The sequence below is a fragment of the Balaenoptera acutorostrata genome, chromosome 1 (assembly GCF_949987535.1).
Source record: "Balaenoptera acutorostrata chromosome 1, mBalAcu1.1, whole genome shotgun sequence".
In the NCBI taxonomy this organism is placed as follows: Eukaryota; Metazoa; Chordata; class Mammalia; order Artiodactyla; family Balaenopteridae; genus Balaenoptera; species Balaenoptera acutorostrata.
Genome location: NC_080064.1, coordinates 11621051 through 11641364, shown reverse-complemented (window position 1 = coordinate 11641364; position 20314 = coordinate 11621051). Strand labels below are relative to the sequence as shown.

The 20314-nt window shown below is 54.1% G+C and overlaps 1 protein-coding gene across 7 annotated transcripts in view; it reads right to left on the bottom strand.

Annotated features, from left to right (window-relative positions):
- KAZN (kazrin, periplakin interacting protein) overlaps window positions 1–20314 on the bottom strand; it is a 1128675-nt gene that overhangs the window by 136337 nt on the left and 972024 nt on the right. The window contains exon 1 of one of the 7 annotated variants that reach the window (XM_007174942.3): window positions 18706–18986. The exons of 5 other annotated variants lie outside the window; for them this stretch is intronic. In XM_007174942.3, the coding sequence (XP_007175004.1) occupies window positions 18706–18967 (262 nt within the window). In that variant the 5' untranslated portion in view covers window positions 18968–18986. Of the gene's footprint in view, window positions 1–18705; window positions 18987–20314 lie in introns of those variants that run through there. One more of the 7 variants, XM_057554511.1, reaches the window with a different exon arrangement.

Here is a 20314-nt window from a genome sequence, read left to right as displayed (position 1 = left end):
TGACATCACTTCCTTCTGCTTGGCTGGTCCCCTCACACCCAGCCCAGGCTCCCCTCCCACCTGGTCTCTGCGTGGGGAGCTGAAAACAGCCCTCTTGGTCCACCTCTGTTCATCATGTAGTCTCTCCCATCCCTCCCTCCATCCCCGCTGCATGTGGAGACAGACCCACTAGGCCAGGAACAGGGCCAGCGGCAGGCAGACAAGAGCTGGGTCTATGGTTTGCTAGGGATTTCCGTGTTCTCTGGGCCTTTGTCATGTGATCCTGACACTTAAAGCTTTGGGGGTGATGGGACACAATAGAGCACTCACCAAATACAAGTAGATTCTCAAACAATGCCCAGGCACTCCTCAGCAGTATTAATTCCAAGGCTGCTCCAGGGCCTGGGAGAGCCGCCTGGTAATTCTTACTACAGGTGGGTAGGGGATGGCCTGGCAGGTACCAGGTGATGCAGGCTTTGTCTTTTTCTCATATTTCACAGTAATTGTTTTTTCTTTTAGGTGCTGTTTAACCCGTCTTTCCTGCAGAGCTGTTCCAGTGCAGCTGCTGGCCCATAAACATACCTTTCAGCCAGATTCATCTTGGGCCCGACTGCCAAGCTAATCCTCTTCCACAATCTTGGGGGGCCCACCTTTCCCACGAGAAGCTGTGCCCACCCAGCTCCACATCCTGGGAATCTAATTCTCTCCGGGAAGGGGTCTGCCTCCTTTGACCATCCCTCACCAAGCACTGACTCAGGAATAATCGTGTGCCAGGCACCAGCCCTGGAAGGGTGCCAGTCTCAGGTTCAAAAGCAGAGATGCCTGGGGAAGTGAAGGAATCGCAGACCCCCAGCACGCAGCTCCCTAGTTCTCAGGCAGAACCAAACCTGAGGATCTGCGCTACGGAACATGGTCCCTGCAGGCGGCCTGGCCTGATTCCTAGAATGTGCCCGTTTGTCACTGGAGGTCCTTGCTTCCCGTGTCCACTGCTCCCCAAGCCCGGAAAGGACAGCCTCTGGCAGCCTTTCTGGGCATGTGGCTTGATGCCACCATGCCCGGACAGCCAGTAGGAGCCCCATGGTCCTCGGGGGTCTGCAACAGTCACTCAGCAGGTGATTCTAGCTCCAGAAGGAATGTGCACCTCCAAATACAGCATCTGTCTGGGGGTGGAAAGGCAGGCCCTCTCCTGTCACCCAGGCGGCCGAGTCCCTGACAGGCTGTGACTGCTTGGTCCCAAAGCCAGGTGCCCAGGCCTCCTGGGGGGGCCTTGAGGAGCCCACTCCTATCTGCTTGCTGGGCAGGAGTGATGGGAGAGGAAAGGGCTGGCCTCTCCTCAGGGCCTGGTCAGCTGCCTCCTCTGGCCCTCGTTGAACACAGTTTCTCTTGGGACTTAGAAGCAGCGAGCTGGGGCCCATTCATCGTGTCGGGTGGGCTGACAGCAGCTGTCCTGGGATACCCTCTTGGTGCAAGGAGGAATCTTCACACTCTTATCAAGTTGAGCCTTAAAGCCACCGCTTCCCCTGGGATGCTGGCTCATCCCACCTTTTCAAAGTTCTTCATTATCCCCCCTGGGTTGGGCAGCAGACTTTTTGGTTCAGCCGACATCTACGCCTCCCGTCTTTCAGACAGAGCACCTCCATTTCCCTCTGGGGAGCCATCCACTCCCAGAGCCCGTGGTTCAAAGGTGGAGATAAGACCCAGGCTGGCCACTCAGAGAGCTGAGCTGTCCTGGCCACTGTGATTGGTTTAGGAGGGGAAGCACATGACACAAATCAGCCCCATCAGAGTCAGAGTCTGGACCAGGAGCCGCTCTCTTTAATGATGGATGTGAGGATGGAGCCTGGAGGTGGTGGTGGCCATCCTGCCACCAAGAAGGGAGCGCCAACAAGACAAAGACTGGATTCAGATAATATCCGTGTTGTCCTGGATCACACCACACCTGAAGCCAGGGTCTACTCCTGAATTTTTCAGTTATGTGAACCAACACATTTTTAAGCCAGTTTGAGTTGCATTTTCTATCCCTTGCGACTGTAAAAGAATCCTGATAAACTGTTTCTGTCAGGGACCATTTTCTGGGTGCCCAGCGTCCCCACAGACTTAAAGGCCACCTGCTATGTGCTAAGCACTCTAAGCTGTATCACTGTCCTTCAGAAACCGCACAAGCAAAACGGACGATGGAATTTACCTCCACAGAACCAGTGAGCACCTACTCCCACGTGTGCTTTAATTCTAGCTTTTCTTTGACTGCAGTGACCAGTCCCCCTGGGTGGAAACCCTGGAAGGCACAAATTTTCAAGTTCTGCCTCAAGGCCATTTCCAGACTTTTCCTACCCGAGTCAGCCTTTCTCCTCTTCTCCCACCCGACGAGGTCTGGGAGCACTAACCCCGCAGCCTTCCTCGGCCTGAGGGCTCCGGGTCCCGTTTGGGTGCTGACTACGTGCCTGGCCCTAAGCCTCGGACCACTGAATTCGCTCGCTGGGAGCAGTGCTCCGTTTGCACATGCAAATGGAGGTGGAGAGACGGAGACCAGGACAGGTGGACAGCCTTGTTCAAGGTTATAGAGCTGGTCCCAGTGGCACAGCGGATCCCAACTCAGACGTCTGTTTGATTGCAAAGCTCATGTTCTTAACTGGCCTAGGCTCCCAGCCCTAAATGCCCTGCTGTGCATATTTCTCAGACTAAACTCCAGGACAAAGAGCGGGGCAGGGATGGAACTGGGCCTTTGTTCGACCTTTGGTGAAAACAACCGGGTCCCCCAGCCTTGGCTCTCACCACAAGCTTCTCCCGTCCCCAAGGCTTGGCTCCTAAAGGAACGGATCCAGGAGAGGGGCAGTGACCACTGGGCAGCACTGCCTGTTTCCCTCTCCGCCCTCACCACGCAAGACTCTCTCCTCCCACCACCCCTCCCTCTTCTCCACCCTCCAGGGGAAAAAAATGACCAAAACACAAAGAGGAAAAAGAAAGAAGGCCCAGCACTGGTTACACCCACCAACGTGTAACACGGCAGCTCATCCATGCAGCGAGCACAAAGCTCATTGCAAACCAGGAGGAACCAACTTGACCGAGGCCTTGCGACTGCAGGGGGAGAGCCCAGACCTTGCTTGCTTTCCCACCCGAGTCTGAGTCAGCAGCCAAACACCTGCATCTCAATTTCCTTCTCCACCCATTACCAGAATGCAGAGAGCAGATTGAAGCTGCCTGTCCCACTTGTCAGAGATCAGGTTCTCCCAGGCCTGGCTCCCGGCAGGAGAGCTACCTTCCTAAGAAGCCTGGGGGAAGGAAGACATTTATATCCCCATTTTATAGACAGCCAAACTGAGGCCCAAAGGAAGGTGTCTGGAATCTACAGCCTTGACTGCTAGGCCACTGGCTACTATAACCTGGAAGCAAACTGGAAACGTGCTTTGGCTGGAACATCCTGGTCAGCCTTTCTTAGGCATCAGTCAACTCAGGGGTTAAATGCTTTGAAACATGTTCAGCATGCCGAAGGCCCCCGCAGATGTAAACAATTACACAGAGAAGGGAAGTGGGCGACCAGGGCCCAGCCGGGGCTCTCCTAGCATCGCCAGCACACGAGGGCGGCGAGTCTGAAATTCCCGCATCTTCAGATCTGTATCTCGAACAGATCCGGGCTTTCAGAAGAATTTAAACCAAGTCCAGGTGGCAACCTGGACAAAGAGCAAACCTGGAGGACTCACGGTCTCACATGTGGCTTCAGAAGGCGAACTAAGAATGGGCATCTCCGGCTATGTCTCGACCTCTACATCCCTCAACTTCCTCACCTATAAAACCACAACAGTGATGGCTAAGAGCTGTGGTTCTGGCACCAAATCCTGGCTCTGTCCTTTATAGTAGCTGTTGGACCCCAGCAGATCACTTCCGTGTCCTCATGTGAGGAATGAAGGTCATGATAGTATCCATCTCTCAGGGCTGCTGTGACAGCCTATGAGTAACAGACAAAAAGCTCCAAGAGGGCTTCCCTGGTGGTGCAGTGGTTGAGAATCTGCCTGCCAATGCAGGGGACACGGGTTCGAGCCCTGGTCTGGGAAGATCCCACATGCCGCGTAGCAACTGGGCCCGTGAGCCACAGTTACTGAGCCTGCGCGTCTGGAGCCTGTGCTCCGCAACAAGAGAGGCCGCGATAGTGAGAGGCCCGCACACCGCGATGAAGAGTGGCCCCCGCTTGCCGCAACTAGAGAAAGTCCTCGCACAGAAACGAAGACCCAACGCAGCCATAAATAAATAAATAAACAAATACTTTAAAAAAAAAAAAAAAAAGCTCCAAGAAGGGGTCTGGCACAGAGCGAGCCCTCAGCCAATGTTGGCAGCCAGTTCCGATGCCATCGAGAGGATGCCTGACCCCACGGAGGGGGCGGAGAAGGAAGAGGGCGTCTTGGGCTCCTGCAGTGGGAGGTGCCCAAGGCCCTGGAGCCTGCAAGCTGCAGGGCGGCACACGGATCCATGTAACTCGCTCCTGACTATTCTCCAGCCCAACCGAGCAGCTGCTCCAGGAAAAAATAAAATATGCTTTGCATACTTTAAATGTTTCACTTATGAAAACTGGCAGGGCCGCCTTTCTAAATTGTTTAGCAGTAAAGTCAGTAATGAAACCGTTGGAGGCTCTCACCGCCGGAACCCGGGTCGGGGAGTCTGCGGGGGGCAGGGGAGGAGGACGGGCCAGCCGCTAGCACGGAGCCCACAGGGGCTTCCAGAAGGCGCCATCTGGGACTTTTCAGAGGGGCAATGGGATCACGTCCTGGTGTCCTGATGTGAAATTGGATCCTCCCTCTGAAGCCAAGCCCCAAGCCAGCGGGGGCAGAGGGGAGGCCCCTTCCGGCCTGGAACGTTTTCCCACACTCCAAGGGCGCCCCGGTTTCCAGCCAATCGAGTTAATTGAAAAATTACCTTGGGCTGAGAAAGAGCAGGCCCGGGCCACGTGGGCTGGTTCACAGGAAACCCTACTAGGTCTCCGGCGTGCCTGTACTTCAGCAACCTACAGCTGGAAGGCCAGGAGCCGTGCTTGGCATCCCAGGAACCGGGGAAGCCCTATGCGCTGGGCACGCAACCCGGCAACCTCGGAGGGTGGCATGATGCCCGTGTTAGAGATGAGGCTGAAGCGCAGAGACTCAGGGCCTGCCCAAGGGCCACGGTCACCAGGGCTGCCTGGCTCCTCCTGCGATACTTCCTCTCAGGACGCTCTTCTTTCCTGTGCCCCAGGGCCCCCCGACCCCGAATCCTAACAACAGAGTTCAAACGGAAGCACAGGATGCACAGCAGCTAGCAAGGCCGGCTGGAGGCCTTCTGCCCGGCGTGGAACCAGTCGGCATCTTCATACGCAGAAGGCCGCCTGCACTTGGGCTGATATGGTTAAGCTGAATACAGTGCTTTTAACTTTTTCTTCAAAGTGCTCTCACCTCTTAGGTTTATCACCCAAACCCCTGGGAAGATTACGATGGTGGGTTTTACTGTCCTCATTAAGGGGCAGTCAACCAAGGCCCAAGGCACGGCTCCTCCCCTCAGCCAGCTCACCCAGGGATTCTAAGGTGTGTGAGGCCTGGGCCCACTTCTCCTACCTTGGTCCTGCCTGACCCCCTCCCACCCCACCTGTGCAGACTCCTGGGTACACCCCTGTCTCTCTAGACGGTTTAGTCCATTCCTCTCCTCCTAGGTCCCCAGTCTGTTCAAAGGACCTGGGGCACCCCCATTTCTACAGTGGTCCATCCGGTCTCCAGAGGCCTTTGCAGTCACCGATTCTGAGACTTCAAAGTAGGCCCAATGGGGGCCCCACGACTGTGTCCCTCCTCCCATCAGACTACAACTTTCAGGATTTAAAATGAACAAAATCGGGGCTTCCCTGGTGGTGCAGTGGTTGAGAATCCGCCTGCCAATGCAGGGGACACGGGTTCGAGACCTGGTCTGGAAAGATCCCACATGCCGCGGAGCGGCTGGGCCCGTGAGCCACAACTACTGAGCCTGCACATCTGGAGCCTGTGCTCTGCAACAAGAGAGGCCGCGACAGTGAGAGGCCCGCGCACCGCGATGAAGAGCGGCCTCCGCTCGCCGCAACTAGAGGAAGCCCTCGCACAGAAACGAAGACCCAACACAGCCATAAATAAATAAATTAAAATGAACAAAATCAATTAGAAAAATGACCTTATTTCACCTGGGGAGTTTCAGCAGTGTTGTCTATGAACCAAGTATATAACCAAGACACAGAAAATGGGGTTTTTTTGGGGGGGGGGGGAAGGGAGAGCAGTGGGATGAGGAGGGCAAACTCAAGTCCCTGAGTTACCACATCTGTGGACAGAACTTCTCCCCGCATGGGAAAACGCAACCTGCACGCAGAAGCTGCATATCTGACTTCTGGTTTCGACAGACGCTCGTTGAGCACCTGGGCTGAGAGGCAGCGTGGTCTAAGTGGCCGGAAACACCTTGGGGGCGAGTTGGTCTGGGTTTGAGTCCCATCCCCTTACGAACCTCTCTCTGCCCCAGTTCCCTTACCTGTAACATGGGGCAATAACAGTACCCATCTTACGGGGTTGTCGTGAGGATGAAATGAGTGACTATACACACAGAGTCCATATAGACACACGCATGGACTGGACGCATAAAAGAACCGTGCTTGGCACAGGCCAAGCGCTACGTGCCAGCTGGTTCTTCCCCCTCCCCCTCCCAGGAGCCACTGCCTTCTGGTCCTGAGACCAGCCCCTGCCCAGCAGCCTTGTCCCTGGATCCCCAGGGGCTTCTCCTGGAAACTCCTGACCTGAACCTCCAGGTAGAACATTCCCCAGAGTGGGGCTCCCAGCAGCTGGGGGCTTGTTGCTGAGGAAGTGGCCCACGAGATCCTAATCTGGAAGCACGAAGCCCCCCCCTCTCTTTTGCCGCCCGTCCCCCTCACTTTCGCCTGTTTACGGGCTGAGAAAGGCAGAGATGCAGCTTGAATTCCTGCTTTGAGCTGCCGCCAGCTTGCCACCAAACGTTCCCCCCCGTCTGTCTGGCCCACTCCACCATTTCACAAAGGTCAAACGCTCACTGCACTCCGCGTGCGGCCTCTTGGGAGAGCAGAGGAGAAAACTATTCGAAAAATGTAAGTTGGAAAAACCCCACGGCTCGCCACCACCACACTGCCCCCCTGACACTGGCGCACGGGTTCAGGGCTCACCCCCAGTTCGACAGAACACACAGCCGTGTCCCGGCCCCTCGGTCTTAAAAACAAGTAGGAGGACAGAGAGGCGAGGCAGAATTTCCACTGATGGTGACCAGAGAGCCTAGGCTGTCGTCCTTGGAGGAATACAAATGACCCTGTCAGCCCAGACAAGGAAATCTCTTGTACAGAATGGCATCTTTCTAGGTCTTTCTGGAGCAGCTCCTGGCAGGAGCCGCGTATTATGTGCCGCAGCACCTAGAAGAGCCCTGACCCACGAGCTAAGCCCAAGAAGCGCCCACAGAGCTGAGGTTAGCCCAGGGCATGAGCTTGGGGCAAGGGAAGCCTTAGATCAGGCCGTGGCTCCCCTAGGACCGCGCTCTCCTGGCCAGAGGTGCTTTCAAGACCAAACATGCTTTTCTTTGAAGCCGTGTTCTTCCACGCCCCTTCCCCGCACCCCAAGAGAAAATGACTCCAACTAAAGAATAGCAGGTTCTAGGCTTGGCCATGGCGGAATCAAAGCATCCGGCTTGCATAAAGGAATGAACAGAATGAGAGCGGTGACACTGGACGTGAATGGTCTGGAGCAGGTCAAAGACTTTTCGTTGTTCTATAGACAGCTGACCCATGAACAACTCAGGGGATAGGGGCGCCCACTGTCCACACAGTCGGAAACTGGGGTGTAATTCACAGTCTGCCCTCCGTAACCTGGTGGATCCCACTATCCGTAGATGGTACAGTAGTGTAATATTTACTATTGAAATAATCCACGTGTAAGTGGACCCGAGCGGTTCAAACCCATGTCGTTCAAGGGTCGACTGTATTTTATTCTCATAAGCCAGCCTCCTCCTGCCCTACTCTGGTGGGCGGAACTGCTAGATCTTTCTTCTTTCTTCTCCCCAGTCCACAAACATCAAACCTGGAATATCTGGGCCTTCCACACACATCTTTCCTGACACACCTGAAACAGTGTGGCTCACTGAGTCTGTCTGAGGGGAAGGAGAATGGATACGTGTGGCGGGGTGTACAGGGCTGGCCCAGTGCGGGTGTACACAAGACACACACACACCCCGCACTTTGTGGATGCTTCAAAACTGCTTCCACAGTTGGGCAAAGCAGCAGAAAATAAGCCAATTGAAGAAGCAGGTGTCCTAACCAGGAGCAGGTGTTAGCATTGTGACTCGACTTGTAACAAGAAAAAGTCCCGTGTGCTGTGGACTTGCTGTCCCATCCCTCTGGAACTGCAGGTGGCTCACCAGCCAGGCCCGTGAGGTCACTCCTTCCCCGGTGGCAGATTGCACATAGCTGCCTACATTCCAGGAATCCACAACAAACCCCCGTGTGAGCTCTGGTTACTCTTCAGCCAGGAGACCCCAGGCAGTGAAGCCCAAACCCAGGAGGCAGGGGACGAGGGGACAGTGGCCCTCTGGCCCTTCTCCAGGTGAGCAGACAGCACGGATTTCAGCAGAGACCATGGGCAGGCAGGGCCCAAGAGTCTTCAGCTAAGATCCTCTCAGTAATCATGAAAATTAACCCAGGATAACCCCGCTGCCCAGGAAATTGTTCCTGCTCCTGATCTCTGGAGAAACCTATAAATCTCCTTCCAAATTAGCATTTGCTCTGCACGCACACCTGCAAAAAGCTAATTTGGGGGAAGTGGCGGGGCGGAAACCAGACCTCCAACCCAGGCTGGCCTGGTCTGGAAGGGAGGCGGCTGACTCAAGTTAAACATTTCCAGGCAGAGAAATTCAATCTCCTTTTTCAAGGGGTTGGCATTTAACGTACTGTTTTTCTGTCCACCCTCCTCTTTTTGTGATCTCTTGGCTGCAGGCAGATGTTGATAGGACCCTCTTGCCAAGAGGCAAGTGCTGTTTGTTTGGCCATGGATGCTGCTTACGGATCCCAAAAGGAGTATGTGACCTTGTCACTGGATGTCTCCGGGGCTCCTTCTGACCTAAGAGCTGCCAGCGCAGGGGTGGGTGGTACAGGGTGGGCTGCAGAATTGCGTCCTAATTCCACAGCCCTGGCCTGGCCTAGGCTACTGTGTCGGCCCCACCTGCCCTAAAAGCATTCCATGGAGTTTCTAGCTCCCTTTCTCCTTGCCTGCTGCCAGGAGGGCCCGCCTGATGTCTTCAGGCTCCCGCAGAGTCCTCTTAAACAAACATCAGGAGAGCCAGGAACACAGCTCAGTCTGGGGAACATTCTTCCCTTGGATGTGCAAGGGAAGCTTCGGGCTCCAGCAGCTCTCTCTGCCCTCACAAAGGGCTCCTGGTGGGAGATGAGAGTCAAAGGCTAGTCAAGCTGGGCGGATCAAGGCAAGCTATCCTGTCCTCCAACTTCCCCAGCACAATCTGCTCTGCCCTGGCTGGGAAAAAAGATGCTTAGAGAAAGGAAGCTGGTGCAGGAAGGTGTACTGGTTCATGTGCCACGGTGGCTGTCTTCTCATGTCAGAGGGGTTAGCATGTCAAGGAAATAGATTTAGTGTGTTAAGATACTCAAATGGTAGGACACGGGCCAAAGGTGGATGCTACAAAGAGATCAATTTGGGGCTCAATGTAACAGGGAGTGAACGCTTAAAACAAATCAAAGACTGTCAGGGCTGCCAGAGAGGAAGTACGTTTCCAGTCCCTGCAGGAGTGCCAGCTCAGGAGGAACACCTGTCCTGGACTCGATGGGTCCGTCTGTCTCCCTCAGTTAACCACTTTCCCACAGCCCAAGAAGGAAGCAGCTCCATGCTGCATACAGGTAGCCCGCCCACCCTGACAGACGCAGCTGACTGATTAGTCACCGACCCAGGGTCTCACAAACTATTGATGAGGCAGGGACCAATCAGATTCTCTGTCTCCCAGGCATTTCAGAGATTGAAAGGTCATGCAAGAGCAGACGCCCTGGCATAGCAGTAAAGCAAGGCAGGCAGTTAGGGAGAATCCTTGGAAATTCCTAAGGGGCGGGATGGAGTGAGAGGGCACTGCTCCAGGCTCCCAGCATTGGTGCCAGACCCCACGTGGTTGGCCTTGGACTTCTTGAGGTTGCCTTTGTGTCTTTACAAGCAGCCCTCCTTTGACTCGAGCGCCACCGTGTAAGCTCTGAAACACTAGCACACCCCAGGCAGGGAACCCTGCAGCGGAAGGCAGGGCCCTCTCTGGGGGTGGCCAGGCTGGGTGAAGGCTCAGCCACTGCCATTGAACCTGGCAGTCCTGATGCTGTGAGGGGATGAAGCCCTAGGCCTTCCCCAAGGCCTCTGCTCCCCAACCCCCAACCACGTACCTCCCTTCATCACTGCTAGGCACAGTGCCCGGATCTGGACCGTATGCCATGGAGAACAAAGTAAAAGCTCAGTCATGGCCAGGACTCAATATCCCAACAGGCAGAAGAGTGCCCGGTGGGCACACGCCCTCCCACACTCCCCCCCACTCTATGGAAAGGCACCTCCAGTACTGCCCACGCCAGCCAGACCCCACGCTTCCCAAACATCATTTTATTATTTGCAACCCATTTGAGATGACGTATTAATAAAGCCACCACTCCACTTACTAGGTACCCACTGTATACCAGGCCCTGCCGGGTGGCTTCCCTCATTCTCATTCCAAGATGAGGAACCCGAGGCTTGGGAAGATGAAGCAGTGTCCCTAAGGACCCCGGTGTGGGCTTCTCACAAGTTGTAAGTCTCTGACAGCTGCCTCTGAGTTGGGGAGCAAAGCACTAGCAGATGCCATCTCCAAAAAATGTCTCCTCGACAAGACTCACCTCGCTCCAAAGACTTTACCTCCTGCAGATCACTGACCCTGGACTTGTGCAAACTGGCATCTCTCCGGTGAGCCTTGTATTGCTCCAGTGCCCATTTGGCATTAGGCTAATATAAATGATGTTTACTGAGCACCTACTATGCGCCAAGCACCATGCAAAGCCCTGTGCATGGGCCATCTCATTTAATCCCCACAAAACCCTACTAGATAGGAATAGCACCCCCAATTTACAGATGGAGAAACTGAGGCTCAGAGGGGTTAAGGAGCTGGGAACGATTTGCACCCAGGCAGTCTGGCTCCACGGCCCCGAGCACTTGGTACACGGTCTCCAACGTCCCTACATTTAGGGCTCCAGGTCCGGGGACTTGTCTTAGTGTGAAGGCTCGCTCTCCTCCTGGGGCTGATATGGAATGAAATGGGGAGCCCGCACCTATGCCCTAAACAACACCAGGTGCAGAGGCAGGCCAACCATGCCCTTTTGCTAAATTCTTAGCTTCCCAGGCTGCCCACTCCCTGCCCTGCTGTGAGAAGGTAGCATCTGCCTGCTGGGTATGCTATGAATTCAGGTCATCTCCAGAGGGAAGCAGTCAGTGCTCTCCAGGGAGATGGCCAAGCGATGCAGCCCAGAAAATCTGACTCCTACGGGAAGGCTGAGAGAAGCCAGATGCTGTCTGGAGGGCCCAAAGCCCTCGCTGCTGCCGCTGACCTCGGTATACTCAGCAATACCAGGGACGTGGCAGGAGGCTGGCGAGGGGGCCATCACAGCACGCGTTTATGCTGGTCCTCAGGGAAGCAGGTACACTGTATGCGGGGTGCTCAAATCAAGCCCACCCAGGCCCCATACTCAGGAAGCCAACAATCCAGGGGTCCTCCTGCAAGTCCGCCTGGGACAGGTGTGATTTGAAAAAAAAAAAAAAAAGCTTAAACAGAGGGATGGGAGGGAGAGAAAGGAGGGGTCGTGATGACTTATGCCCAGGAGACTATGAAGGAACGTGAGAGACAGCAAGAGTCCAGCTGCTTCTTGAAGATAGAGAAGGAAGGAAAAGGGGAGACAGAAGGAACAACTGACAAAAGAGAGAGCCTAGCTCCTCCACAGGGGTCTAGAACCGGGCCTGGCCCATGGTAGATGCTCAAGAAAACCTGCAAAATAATTAACAGGTAGCATCTACATCTAAGGCTTTCCTTTGAATCTCACACCTAGTGAGCGACGGGCACACACAAACACACTGGCTGAAGGAATCAGCTCACATTCTGCAGAGAACAGCTTGTACATCTGCCTCCCAGCTTCCATTCCTCGGGATGAATACTCTCCCTGACTTTCCTTTGCCTAACACCCCACTATCAGCCAGTGTGTTTCCCTGGAAGTTCACAACCCCTACCCCAACCTATTCTAAGGAAGGGCACATGATCTGGGCCTGCCAATCAGTGCATTCCTGGCTACTGGACTAAGTGATTGGCTCAGAGCTGTTGCATAATTAAAGCTAAACCAACGAGAGTCAGTCCTGGGATTTTTGCTAGAAATACTGGGAATAAAGGACTCTCTACACTGGAATCCAAGAAAGATGAACGTTGCTTAGACTTGTTAGGGGTCATTTTTGCCACTAGAAAGGATAAAGCCCAAACAGATGAAAGGAAAGCTGGGAGATGACACTATCTGAGCCCCCGGATGCTGCTATGCTTGAAGCTTGACCTACCGCTGATCAATTCAGTTATGGGGAGCTACTGATTTCCCTTTCTATGAGTCAGTTCCAGTAGTGTTTCATTTGGAACTCAAATCATTTGCAACTCAAATACTCCTGTAACTACATGACTCTCTGGGCAGGTAGTAGGAAACTAAGAAGTGCAAACAATACAAAGCTAGTTTTTTTTCTTTAACAAATAGTTACCGAGCTCTAAGCATGAAACTCTCTGAGCCTCGGATGCCAGCCTGGGTGCTGGCGATCATGCCTCCATATCTCACAGGGTGAACAGAGAGAGTAGCCAAACCCTCCTATGACCTCTGTTATCTTTAACATGTTAATGCCAAGAGACGCAGGAAACCCACAGCGCTGAGAAAGACAGGCTGTGTGTCAGCGATGTCTGGAGCACGCCACACCTGAGCCTCTGGCTGGACTTTGCAGAGCTGCCCCATGAGCCTCACACTTTACAAGGACCCTGCCCAGCCCAGGGAGGCAGCCACAAGGAGCTCCCCACCAGGGCTGGGCCTGGACAGAGGGGTGCGTCTGGCACCTTCAGGGACAGAGTCCCTTTGTTATTCCTCACTTCAGACTCTGCCACAGTTCAGGACGGACACAAGTGATGCTGCAGCAGGGACAGGAGAGCGGTGGCTACTGTGGACTCCAGCTGGACTCTTGAGTCGAATCTCACCTCTTCTGCTTCCTGGCTCTACGGCCTGGGGCAAGTTTCTTAACCTCCCTGTGCCTCAGTTACTCCATCTGGAAAATGAGGTGATTAATGTACCTAATTTATTTTGGTTGTTTAATGCAGGCAACCCTGCAAAGCAGGAGTCCTTCGATCATTCTCCCCTGCATGATTTTCACGCGTGCACGTAAGTGACGAGAACCTTACGGTGTTTCAGTGTTTCCCCTGGGAGTGGGGGAGAAGCTAGGGTGCCTCTAAGTGCACAACTACTCAGAACGCTGGTTTGTCCACCTGGCAAACAGTAAGTCTCTGAAAAGAACCCAGAGAACAGAACCAGCAAGTCAGCCCAGGAAGCAGGAGGGTGGAGCTGGCTCGGTGACAGCAAGAGGGTGGGGCTCTGGCCCACGGTCATCAGGGCTGGCCCCAGCCAGAAGCCCAGTCACCTTGGAGAGATGGTCACACAGGGACACACGGCCTCTGGGGGAAGTCACTGATGTCGACACCAAGAGCCCAGAGGGAAGAGAAGGGAGAGGAGCTGCTGGTCATTTCAAACACCCCTGCGGCTGCCCAAACACACAATCAAACCTCCTCTAGCCAGGTCCCAGCTAGCCGTAAGGCCCAGTTAACTAGGATCCTGGCTTAGGTTTGAGGACAAAGAAGCACACAATGAAGAGACTCCCTGATGCAATGGCTTCTTATTTTCTTACACGTGAGCAGGGGGAGTTGTAGGGTCAAGTACAACCACCTGTCCTAAGATGCTCAGCTTCTGAGTTAGGACCCGAAAGGTCTGCAGAAGCCTAATTCCAAAAAGGGAGTTGTCCAGGCTCTGTCCGCCCTGCTGACCAAGGTGGGGAAGCAAAAGGGCATTTCAGGAAGTTTTCAATGACAGTGGAAACACAGAAAGAGTTTTTGGTGTCTGATTTTCTGAAAATATCCTCGACTTTAAGCATGACGAGGGGAGGGCTATGTTTTGGGCAGGACCGTTTTATCTACGACTATATCCTTGATACTTAAGAAGGATTCTGGTCCAGACAAGTGCACCATAATTATTTGCAGAATAAACGAACAAAAGAACTTCGGGGGCTCTACCACGCTCAAAGATTCTGGAAACTGAAAGGTAAACTGTCCACTTGCTTATGGACATACAATGACCAGGTGACACAAAGGACAAGGGCCAGGAGTAAAACCCAATGGACTCATTATCTTAGGTCATCGGATCCGGGCCTGTGGCTGCCGGGCCTGAGAACGGGGTCCCGTGCAGGGGAGCGGGGCCAGCAGCGCCCAGGCCACATGCTCTATCTGTCCCGCTTCTGTCTCTATCTTTTGGCGGGTCCCAAATTCCAGAAGGAAAGAGGGATATATTTCCTGACCCCTCCAAACCCCAACAATTACTGGTGGGGCTGCAGGTGTTCTCCAGGTGCTGCCCTACCTGCCAGGTGAGGCTCCTCCAAAGGTGCGCCAATACATCTGCCAGATTCGGTGTCTCCTAAGGTTCTTCCAGCTGAGAAATTCATGTCTGCGTGTTTCCTCCCGCTCGGAGCGTTTCCTGAAAGCCTACTGTGTGCTCCAGGCATACAGAGGGAGGCAGATGTGTAGGCGCCCTGTGGCCCCTGCCCCCTCCGAGGGTCCAGTTCAGGAGGAAGGCCCCACGTAAGGCTCACGAAATGCTCCTGCAGGACCTGGTCTCCAGATGACCCGCCCACGGCAACGCAGGACTGTGCACGGAGGGGCTGGAATGAGCAAGAAAGGCTGTGCAGAAGGGGGCATGGGGCCAGGACAGGATGGAATCTGGACTTTGTACGGGGTGAAGCCATAAGAGAAGAAGAAGGTGAGGGGTGGGAACGAGCTGGCTGGTTCATGGGACAGTGAGGAGACCCTGAGCCCCTTAACAGGAGCCAGGAGAGCGGCTGACATTGTTCGCGGCTCCCAGCACCACACCCAGGCCGAGTAGGTACTCAACACCTGCCAGGTGGATGAACCAGGAGCTTTGTTGGATGCAGGGAGAGGTTGAGGAAGGGCATCCTTCTTGCTCCAGTTAGGCGTTCTAGACAGAAAACCCCTCCAGGATGTAAGCGCCACGAGGGCAGAGCTGGCGTGGCTCAGCTTGTCAGCACCAGGCACCCGGTCGGGGTCTGATGAGTATTTATCCAGTGAGCGAATAAGTAAACAAATGGCAAATGTGATTTAATAAAGACATGCTCAGTTGGAATCTGGGTGGTGGGTAATCCAGGCCATCGGTCGATGCCCAGAGACGTAAGTGAACTGGAAGTGAGGGCAGGGACATAAGGTCAACGCGATCAGCAAAGGTAGAGGGGGTCAGGAGTCAGGTAGTTGATGCCCTAACTTCTGGGAGGGCAGGGTCGGGGAGGGGATCACTTTCCATATGGCAAAAGCAGCTGAGCGTGGCTGGCAAAGCTGAGTGTCTGGAAGCCACTGGGGTACAGATAGGGAGACCAACTGTCCTGGTTTGCCTGGGACTGTGGGGTTTCCCAGGATGCGGGACTTTCAGTGCTGAAACCAGGAAAGTTCCAAGCTAACCAGGACGAGTCGGTTCCCCGAGGCACAGGTCTGCCCTCACCAGCACTGAGGTGGTACCAACCACCTTTGTAAGGTGCCTCCTCCGAGTGTGCAAAGCACTTCTAGATCCAAGGGCTCGGGTAAAAAGCAACCACAAATCTGGGAGCTAAGCCAGGCTGGCACTATGGATCTCATTTCACGGAATAGGAAACTGGGGTTCAGAGGGGAATGACCTGCACGAGGAAGGTCCCACAGCGGATAAGTAGCACGGTCACGTCTGATCTGGCCTCCAGCTCCCCTGCTTTCTGTAAACGCTGGGAAGACAGGAAATAGACAAGTGCTGTCTGTTGAGCACAGCTGTGAGCCGTGCCAACTTCCTCCGGGCTGATGGATGCCAGGGGAAGCAGCAGGGGCCCTGCCCCAAGAGGGGGCCCCAGGGAAATGGGCCCATCTGGCCCTCTGCTCTTCTGGCACAGGGTGGGCAGGCGGCCACCACCTGGGACGCTGGGAGAGAAGATGGGGGTGAGGGCGCTGCTGGCCACCGCTCTGCTTGCCTCCCCGCAACATCCCCGTGATGGCCACCCCTTGGGTAAGGCCCGGGTCCCCGAAGGCCCTTGTGCAAGCCAGAGGGATCATCTCGCCACACTCCCAGCAGTCCCTGGGTGTGGAAGGGTCTCGGCAGCTCTTGGCAGCTGGTGAGAAGACAGGCCAGGGTACAGAGGGAAGGGGGAAGAGGGAAGGGCAGGGGGAGAGGGAGGAGAAGACAGAAAAGACTTGGGGGAAAAACTTAAGTGGCAGGAGCTTCCTAGAGCAGTCCTGCTCAGGGATTGGTTCCAAGCTGAAGCTGCGTCAGCATCACCTTGAGGGGTCTGTCAAGACCCAGATGGCGGGGATCACCCCCAGTTTCTGATTCTGCAGGTGTGGGGCAGGCTGAGAATTTGCGTTCCTAACAAGTTCTCAGGTGAGGCTGATTTGCGGGTCTTGGCACCCTAACTTGAGAGCCCCTGGCCCGGTGCGTGAAGTGGGGTGGTAGGGGCTGGGGTGGGGGACAAAGGCGGAAAGGTACCGAGGCGCTACTGCAGGCTGGGAAGACCGCCAGGAGTAGAGATGGAACATGCTAGAGCCCGTGGTTCTCAAACTTCAGAGAAGATCAGAGTCACCTGCGGGTGGAGGTGACGAGTTTAAAGTGCAGATTCCTGGGACCACTGCAGATACTTGACTGTCCAGGTCCGGTAGAGGGTCCAGGAACTGAAAAACCACACAAGCTCTGAGTGATTTTCACGCAGGCGGTCCAGAGACCACATGGAGGAGCCTTAGACGAGCACAGTGGAAAAACACACCTCAGGCTTCATGAGCTGTGACGGGCCCCAGACACATCTGTGGTATCAAGCCCTGACTCAGGGCTGCCGGCACCAGCGGATACAGTAGCCACTGGCCACATGTGGCCTTTCAAATAAAATGTGGAATTCAGTTTTGTGGTCATACTAGCTACATTTTAAATCCAATGGCTACCATATAGGACAGCACAGGCAGAGACTTCTATCAGACAGCTCTGGCCCAAAGAGATCACACCGTGCCCCCATTTCCCCTTCTGTAAAAAGGGGTTTCCCCCGGTCTCTCCCAGGGTACAAAAGAGAGGAAAGACTCCACCCAGGGCAGCCGTTTCTACCCACACCGAAGAAGGCAGTCCAGCTTGGGGGGGCGGGGGGGCGGGCATCCATGTCCACTTCAGAGCCCAGGAGGAAGGAGCCCACAGGGAATGCCAGGGATGGATGTGATCCCCAAAGTCTGAGGCCCCCTTCAAAAGGCAGGAGGGAGCTAGGGAAGAGGGTGAAGAGAGAGAACGCCCAGCTTTGCCAAGACATCCAAGTGCCTTCGTAAGTTTTCACATTTGACCCTGGAAACTACTCCACATGACACCTTGCAGTACGGTCCCTTCCTCACTCTGGGCCTCAGTTCCCTCGCTTTGGAGAGGGACTGAATTGACCCCATCCCTGCCGAGGTTTCCCTCTCAGGGCTCTGCATTCCAGGTTCCCAAATGGCCAGGGTCGAGTCTTCCATCACGGGCCAGCCGGCCTCTTTGGATTCTGGCTGGGCCAGAGGCATGCGGTAAGTCTGCTGGAGCCAAGGGAGCAGCTCTGGGCCCCAGGGGCCCTCCCTCCCAGCTGCCCCTGGCTGACTGGATGACAGCGTGCCAAAGATGAGAAAATCCCATGACTCTGAGCACCACAGCCTCTGCCTGGTGCCCCACTGGCTCTTGGGGAATCGTCAGCTGATGAATGAAACCAAAAGGAAGAAGCAGTGGGGCAGGCAGCCGGCACGGCAGCTTGGAAAAGTCACTTACTATAACCTGTGTAACCTCTTTAAGCCTCAACTGTCTGTCCAGTAAGATGGGGAGAATGCCAGCTGCCTTACAGGGGTCGGGAGAGATGAACAGGAACGCGGGTGACAAAGTGCTTGGCTCCTGGGTGGCCCTCAGTAAGTGACTCTTCATCATTAATAGGACCTTACCCAAAAGAAATACGGATTCTTCCCTGCCCCGGGGAACACAGGACTTCAGAGTTAATAGTGCACCGGCAAGGCTGAGCCGTAAGGTGAGGGAATAAAGCATACAGGAACGAGCAGCTGTTGTTTTTACTTCTCTCCAGGCCCCCGGGGAGAACTTTCTGAAGCCTCTGTACAATTAAAAGGTACGGAACACAATGCCTGTGATAAAGTTACAGCCCAAACTAGTTGGGAGACCAAGCCAGACTCCAAATCCGGGCAGCGACAAAAGACGAAGCTGTCAGCACCTGCAGATTGGCCACCGGGCGGTGGGTGTTCCCCGAAGAGGTCCCCAACGCCCAGCACGACGCAATCAGAGGTTCTCCACCACTGAATCCACCAACTCCCCTTCTCCTTAGCCCAGGCTTAGCATCACCCAGTTCACGGCCAGGACACCAGGCGGGACTCACATACCTGTCATACCTTTCTGGCTGTTAATTTCTTCCAAATTTGGGGCTGCGACAGCACCTGCTGGGCTAATGCCATTTGGTGAGGGCTCGGAGGAACTGCCACAGTCAGCGTCTTCTAACTGGCTTCTCTTGAAGGCATCCAAACAGCAGACAAGAGAAAGCCTGAAGTCCCCACCTTCAGGGTGCCTACCCCAAGGGGAACAGAAGGGGTGGTCTGTGTGAACAGGAGGCAATCCTGACGTTTCCCCTCCCGGAGAGGCACTCATCTGATGTGCTCAACACGAAACGCGTTTACGGAGAGTAAATTCATAAAAAATAACTGCACACGCCTGCACGCACACACCTTGTCACCACGGCTTGCCATCCTCTCTGGAGTGTTTATAGCCCTTAGTGACTCACAGCAAACACAGGATCCCCATGGTGATCACTTTGGACAGCTTTAATGACACACTTGGTATGCTTATCTGCTGGGGCTAAAATCTGTACACACGCCAATGTGCCTGATTTTCCACTTTTGACAACTGGCTGTGTCACAGGTGAGAAAGGCTAGAGCTGGGGTGTGTTTGCTACTTTCCTTGGGCTATGCGTGCCCTGTGGCTCTTGAGATGATTGAAAAGGGAGTAAACTCTTCTTTCTCCAGAATGGCTGCAGGGTTCTAGCAAATTATCCAGTTGACTAAGTTGGAATATTACACAAAACATAAAGACCATTCTGGAAATTTCCTGATGACTCAGAAGGCCTTTCTGATGACTTGGAAGGCTAGCACTCCTTCAAAACCACCTGTCTCATCAAATCCCAATATTTCAAACTTCAAATATTTAAAAAATTTTATACACGCACACATACATAAACACACACACACACACACACATACACACACACTCAAGTCCTTTGGACTCTGGATAAATGGGAATTTCCCCTCCCCCTTATGGCATAGGTAGGCAGCAGGCCCCATGGGTATGAAGGATGCTAACCATACAGATGCCTGTCCAACAACTCTGAGGTGGGTAATATGATCCCATTTTAGAGATGGGTAAACTGAGGCTCGAGACATTAACTAACTTGCTTGGGGACACATAGCTAGTAAGCAGTAGAGCTGGTGAATTCAAACCAGGTTGTGTTTGATTCCAAACCTGGTATCCTGCACTCACTGCCCTGGCAGAAGGAACTTTCAGTCCCCCTTTGTGAGCAGTCACACAGGGTGGAGGGGGCTGGGCCACAGCAAACCTCCCAAGGGAAACCAATCGGAAATATATTCAAGTGTAGTGACTTTCCTTCCTGACTGTCGAGAATAGCCAAGCCCCCAATTACCTCTGTCCCACCCCATTACTGAGGAGGCTCACAATAGACCCTCGTGGTCCTAGTGGGTGACTTTCTAAGAGCATTCCCGATTCCAACGGGGAGATTCAACCTCACACCAACCCAGCAGAAATCCTTTACAGAAGGGATAACTCAAAGCCGACCTAGTGAGGAAATTGCTAAAGGCACAAAGATAAGCAAATGCTTGAGTTGCTTACACCAAGGAATATCAAGGAGAGGACAAACTTTTTTTTTAAGAGATAAAAATTTAAAGGAAAAATGGACCTGACACTTAATATGAGTCTACTTTCTTA